The sequence below is a fragment of the Prosopis cineraria genome, unplaced genomic scaffold (assembly GCF_029017545.1).
Source record: "Prosopis cineraria cultivar Desert tree isolate PC_DT_omini unplaced genomic scaffold, ASM2901754v1 PC1652, whole genome shotgun sequence".
In the NCBI taxonomy this organism is placed as follows: domain Eukaryota; kingdom Viridiplantae; phylum Streptophyta; class Magnoliopsida; order Fabales; family Fabaceae; genus Prosopis; species Prosopis cineraria.
In genome coordinates, this window is record NW_026556977.1 from 22,812 (window position 1) to 29,316 (window position 6,505).

The 6,505-nt window shown below is 35.6% G+C and overlaps 1 protein-coding gene across 1 annotated transcript; it reads right to left on the minus strand.

Annotated features, from left to right (window-relative positions):
- Positions 1 to 355: 355 nt before the first annotated feature.
- LOC129300568 (laccase-4-like) lies at positions 356 to 4,659 on the minus strand. Its single transcript, XM_054939135.1, has 6 exons — positions 4,490 to 4,659; positions 2,774 to 2,925; positions 2,262 to 2,506; positions 2,018 to 2,146; positions 865 to 1,782; positions 356 to 768 (listed from the first exon to the last, which is right to left on the minus strand). Exons 1-6 carry the CDS (start codon positions 4,586 to 4,588, stop codon positions 638 to 640), a joined length of 1,674 nt encoding a protein of 557 aa, XP_054795110.1. The 5' UTR covers positions 4,589 to 4,659; the 3' UTR covers positions 356 to 637.
- Positions 4,660 to 6,505: the final 1,846 nt, after the last annotated feature.

Genomic DNA, 6,505 nt, shown 5'->3' on the forward strand with positions numbered 1-6,505 from the left:
TAAAATCATAAATCATTTCTTCTTGGCCATCACCGGAGACATTACCCCTTGATTTACCTTCAATATATTAGCTAACGTGCGTTTCTCTAACATATGCTTTTCGCCAGCTCAAGTAAAATAACACCCCCCCTCTCCCGCTCACTCTCGCGCGCGCGCGCTAATAATATTACTTAAAAAGATAATGCAATAGATATTGATGTGGTTTAATTTTTTTATAATGATTTTATTGCATTCAAGAGACTGCCTTCAAGTATGTTTAACAATTAGCAATTTAACAAATTTGACCCAAGTCCCAGTTGATCTCTTATTGATGGAGGAGACGAGGGTTTGTGATTCCCTCTGAACAATGAGCAAAAGTGCAAAACCATCCAACTTTATTACAAATCCTTGGGACTCTCTCTCCCGTTGTATGCACAATCACATGAAGACCCAACAAATAAACTCAACAAGGGGAAAATTTGAGTGCAAACAATAATGCAACAAAAAATAATGAAATAATAGTAAGCGTAAAGTTATGTGACATTCAATTTTATTTCCCTACAAGGCTGCTACTTCTCTTGCCTCGAGAAAATGTTGTTACAAGCCCTTATGGTTTTCCCCTGTGTTTAATTAAAATAGGTGAATGATCTTCTTCTTCCTAGCACTTGGGAAGATCGCTTGGAGGTGGAAGCAGAGACTCGTCTGGTCCTTTACCATTGTCCACCACAAATGCCATCTTCAATCCCCAGCTTGTGTGAATTTCAAGATGGCAATGCATGAACCACACCCCTGTCAATTCAATCAATCAAGCATCAGTAAGCGAAATTGTTACTTAAATAATCTTCGAACTTGATGTTTAAACTTGTGGCATGAGAGAAATGTTACCGGGATTATCAGCTTTGAACCTAATGGCGGTCCACCCACCGGCTGGAACACCAATTGTGTTCCTCTCCACAGGGTCGATGAGGTTGAATTTTTTCGGATCTTTCTTGGGATTGAAATTTCCAGTTCCTCTGCCAACCACAAAAAAATTGAAGCCATGAAGATGAATTGGATGATTTTCAGGTGCTATCATTCCCGTATCCTGCAACACCAGCTCAACTGTTGAGTTGTAAGAAAGCCTGTAAAGCCTCGTTCCTATGGTGGAGGCGAAGTTCGTTGGCTGTGTCCTCGTGAAATTGAACATCACCGGAGGCTTCGCGGGGAAATCATCAGTGAAAACCCCGCTAATGTTGAAGAAATGTGCCTGAAGTAGAGAAATCTCGGGCATCACGAAGGAAACGTTGTTGAAATCGGCAACCACGCGACTTCCATTTACGCAAGTAGGACAAGGGTTAATTCCGAGGCCGACGGTGAAGAACAAGGAATGGTCGATCTTCAAGGGGACTCGTGCAGGGTAAGTGTTTGAGTTCAGGCTTCTGAGAGAATCAGTGAACTTTGTGGCTACTGGTGTTGCGTTTTTGGGAGGAAGGGAAGTGAGGGTGGTGATGGTGGAACTAACGGTGCCTGAGTAGTGTAATGTGGCTATAGCTGTTCTATTGTCTACTAGGATAGGAGCGTCCATAAAAGGAGATGCTGCAACCAAGTACTTTCCTGTGGCTCTGTTGGTTGATAGAAGGACATTTGTGGTCTGGCCTGGTGCTATAACTATGATGTCTGTTTTGAAAGGTTTTGTGTAGGCCGCATCTACCTCAACAATTGTGAGTTGGTGGCCTGCAATCTTAAAGAAGAGCTCTTCATTTAGTGCAGCGTTGATGATCCGCAACAAGTAAGTTTTTCCTTGTTCAACTTGAAAATTAAATCCTGCTCGCAAAGGAAAGATGATAATAAGTCTCATGGTCATAGGCTTCATGCAGCCACCCAAGTTACAAAAAATTTGTTACCAAAGATAAGTAAATCAAATAAACTGAGCAGAAGTATGAGGCCACATTTTCCTTAGAGAAACTAGTCTGGAACGAGTTAACGGGTTTTTGTTTGGGACTAATTTGATTTAATTTTATAGATAGAGCCTATTGAAGGGTAAGGTAAATGCTTTTACCTCGTGAAGCACAGCCTTGGACAGGACCTGGGTGGCCATTGATGGTGTGAGCATCAGAGACATTAGGGGCTAACCCAGACTTCATAGCTTCATTGATAACAGCTTCTGTATCTGATTTCCACCATTCACCTAACCCAAATTAAAGTAAAATGAGATTTATGAGGTGCGATTTTCATCTCATTCGAGTATTTACAAATTAGACTGCTGAGCAGGGGAAAACAAAGGAAAAGGTGGTAGAACTAACCCAACAAGATAATTTGTTCCATGTGAGGTCTGGGAAAAGGGTAAGGAACCCCAAGCTTGGGCATGATGACTAAGGCTCCATGGATAGTGGCCCTGAGCCAGAGGATGTGTGCGTGCCAAAATAGGGTACCTCTTTGGCCTGTGAGAGTGAAGTTGTACATGTAGACCTGGCCCGGTTGAATTGGGCACTGGGTTATATATGCTGGCCCATCAGCCCAACCTGTTCTCAGCTGTCTAACACCATGCCTGAAATTAAAAAAAAATAAAATCTTGAAAATTCTTATTTTTAGAAGTAGATTTGATTTATAAAATGTAATCCAAATCAATCATGAAGATCTTGATGAGATCTATATACAAGCATGTTGGCATGTATCTATTTGTACTTGGTTTCGTGTGAAAAGATTCTGTAGACAGCATTAATCTATTTTTTTTAATTCATTATCAGACAATTTAAATAAAAATATCGAAAGATTGATGTTAGTTGTTAAATCAGTAATTTGAGTGAGTACCCACCAGTGGATGCTGACGTTGTATTTGACGTGGTTGACCACCTTAACCAGAACAGTGTCATCTTCCCTAGCATAGATGGTGGGACCTGGGTACTGTCCGTTGACGGTTACTATGGGCTTGGTTGAACACAATCTCGTTGCGTTCTTCATCACCACCTGTATAAAAAATATTAAAATTCACCAAACTTGAGTGCCTTGCTCAACTATATCACGCTTTGCTGTTTGATAAAGCCTTGCTGAGTCATATTTTGTAGCATTAGGCCCTTGCTTCGTTGCGTGGTTGAACTAATGGGTTGAAAATGTATTAAAAGGGCGAATGATTACGTAAATTGTTTTTGGCCAGCAGAAAAAATATTGGAGTCGGCTTTGCTTCTCCCAACCTTCGCTCCACTGCAGCACCTCTTACCATATTATCAGACATGAATAGTTCATATTTAATATTTTAATTTTAATTTTATATTTATTAAAATAAAATATTTATAAAAGTTATATTTTTTTTAATAAATTTGATTACCAATCTAGGCAATTTACATGTGTATTAGGAAAATAAAAACTCATAAAAAATTTAATATTAAATATGCACTATTCATAATATATTTGAATGGTCAATTTATAAAAATTATAAAATTTTTAATATTAAATTAAACTGTTTAGATTAAATTTGTATTGTCTAAATTGATAATAAATAAATTTATTAATTTTTTTTAATAATTTTTATTTCCCTAATGCAAATGTAAACTTTCCAGATTTGTGATCAAATTTATCAAATTTTTTTATAACTTTTATAAATATTTTATTTTAATAAATATAAAATAAAAATAAAAATAAAAATATTAAATTTAGATCGTTCAAATTAATCTACTCCCTAGGTGGAAGGAACTGCAGCGGAGCAAAGGTTGAGAAGAGCAAAGCTGACTCCAAGAAAAATCGTATGTTGTACGGGCAATTTTTCAGTATCTGAAATCTATTGGCACACTTAATCCGATACTATCATCACCTGTAAGATTAATTTAGCTGTTCTTAGGTACATGTCTAGATGTCTTAAACTCTTATTTAACATGAAACATTGGCTAGCTAAAAGAAATAATGAATATTATTTATGAGTAAGCTTTTCCTGTGGGTCTGTTTAAAAAAAGCGAGTCATTTGAGTGGGAATATTCACGTATTAGAAACTGACCATGATTGGGAAAAGAGATGGTCTTAAAGTAAATTGCATGAAAATGATTCAATCAAATCAATATGTGGACATTTACTAATATGCTTAGCTTTCGCTTATTCGCTTGTAAGAACTGCAGAATGTTATCGAGATACAATATCAATAGAAAAGGACGCTCATTCGCTTTCATAATTAGTGGCTTTTCAATCTTAATTACAGATCATTTGTCAAAACAATGACTACTTGAAATAACAATATTGCATGCCCAAATATTTGAAGTTGAGACATAATTTAAAACACCCTGATCATTGCAACTTAGAAAGATGTCAGTTGAGGCACAGCCAGAGTTTACTCATCCAACTGAAACTCTGAACTCTAATTCCAGTTAATGTCCATGCAATCAATTAATCTAATCAAAATATATTGAAATGGGGGCATTCTGTTTAATCTCGACGGATATAAAAAAATATGAAGTTCATTTTGATTCCTTTTATTGCTCTCATTTTTTTTCTCTACTTTCATTATGATTGCATGCATATAAAAACTGCATTATAATGCACTTACGTTGAACTTGTAATGCCTAATTCTGGCCTCCGCAGATAGAGGAAGCAAGCATGCTGCAGCTAGCAGAATGACTCGAATCCACATTGCCGCCACACTCATTTGTTCAGTTGTCTGTGTTTGTGTTTCTTCTGCGTGCACACAGAACCACAGATGCCTCTGTTTTCTTTGGATGGCTGCTATGAAATGGAACTCATCTTATATAAGAGGTTCGTACACTCACTGCTGCAATGTCCTTTTAACCAGTTGGTTGGAGGAATACTAATTCAGACGTAAGGTCTATAATATACAAATCCCAACAAAGAAAAGGAATTAAAAAAAAAAAGATAAAAAATGAACTGAGATGAAAAATGAAAAGCTGGCTAGGAACTTCTGTTATTTTCTTGTGTATTACATAAAGTAGTTATCCATCAAACTAAGAAATCTTTCGAAGCTAAGCTAGTTGAGTTTCTGGTGATGCCCCTCTTTTCCTTTAATTTTTCTACATAACTAGGTGGTCTGATGCTGGGTTTGGTCCAACCATATTGGGTAAAGTACAACAATCCCATCTAAAATATAATACCCATTGGTGGAATGGAATGGATATACTGAATTCTGCCTGATGATCAAGTGAAGATGTGACATAAATAGAACAATTAATAATACAATCGCCTCTCCAATCATAGAAAAGTAACTTCTAGTTTGTCATTGCTATTCCCAGTTGGTACAAACCTAATTTTGCACAAAGTAACAACTTTTGAAAAATATTAACACATATAACTCTTTTATGTTTCAATATTGAAATTGTAACAGTATTGGTATACTTATCAGATATAACATGAAGGAATTGGTACATGCAATTCGTTGGTTAGGATATGATGAGGAATGTGAAGTTGTAATAATAACATCTTCAACTTGAAATGGTAAAAAAGAAAAAAGGAGTAGAATGAAATTTATGACTTGCGCCATTGTGGTCCAAGGAGAGAAAATGTCAGTGGTTTTGGCGTTCAAGAAAGGCAAAAAAGGGTGGTGGGGATAGAGTAGGTGAAATGTAACAAGCACTATAGGGATTGTTAGTCCAACAAAAGTTTATTTATTGGTGAAGAATGGCTTTCAGGGATAGTTGGTTGATATTAGATTCAACATATCAACATAAACAAATGTATTCCCCAGAGCTAGAGATTTCGATCGAGGACTGGTTGCTTACCATTCCATCTCAAATAAATTATTCAAACTCGCATGTTGACCGCATTCCCACCGATTAGTTTATTTAACACCTTGTGTAACACATTTTCTTCTAGGCCCCATCTACCCTGCCGCCTTCCCAAGATATTAAATAACTTATAAATAAATAAAATAATATTCAATCTACCACTTTAAATTAAAAACAAGTATTTACACTTATCAGAACAAATATGGTCAATGCTCAATAATAACATATAGAAATCATATATCTTAAAAGTTCTACTATAATTACGTTCCACTTTATAAGCTCATAATGTTTTCCTTTTTCCTTTATTTATCATGTAATTGTTATATATTGGAGTGCTTCTTAATTAACTCTCACGTAGTTACATCATTTTTCCATTTGCTCTTCAACATATTCGTTGTTTTAAATTGGAATTTATAGTTGCGTGCATTTTAATCCTTTTAAAGTATAATTAAATCAATTTTGTTGGCACACACTGCTTTATGTAATATTTCTTGACATGATGACATTTAAATCCACCGTGGTACTTATTCATTGTTGATTTTTTTTTTAATAAAGATGAATAAATTAAATATAAAATAGTTAGTTGATCGTAATCAATTCTGCCTGGTTGCGCCCGTGGAGAAACGTTGTGTGAGCAAACTTGACATGTCGTCAGTACTTTTTAGGCAATATTTTTAAAATCGTATGTATTATTAATATGATTAAGTCATGAATTGAAGGTCATTGATACGGTAAGTCATGATTCGAAGTTGATTGGTCAACGGTGCAGTGTGGATTAGATAAATATTTTGTTTTAATTTTATATATCATATAGACAATTGAAGAAA

Excerpts from the sequence above, each read along its gene's own strand:
- LOC129300568 (XM_054939135.1), bottom strand. The coding sequence starts at position 4,588 with ATGAGTGTGGCGGCAATGTGGATTCGAGTCATTCTGCTAGCTGCAGCA. Across the intron at positions 2,507-2,773 it reads TACAACGTCAGCATCCACTG|GCATGGTGTTAGACAGCTGA; the intron begins GTGGGTACTCAC and ends TTTTAATTTCAG. Across the intron at positions 1,783-2,017 it reads CCAAGGCTGTGCTTCACGAG|GATTTAATTTTCAAGTTGAA; the intron begins GTAAAAGCATTT and ends CTTTGCGAGCAG.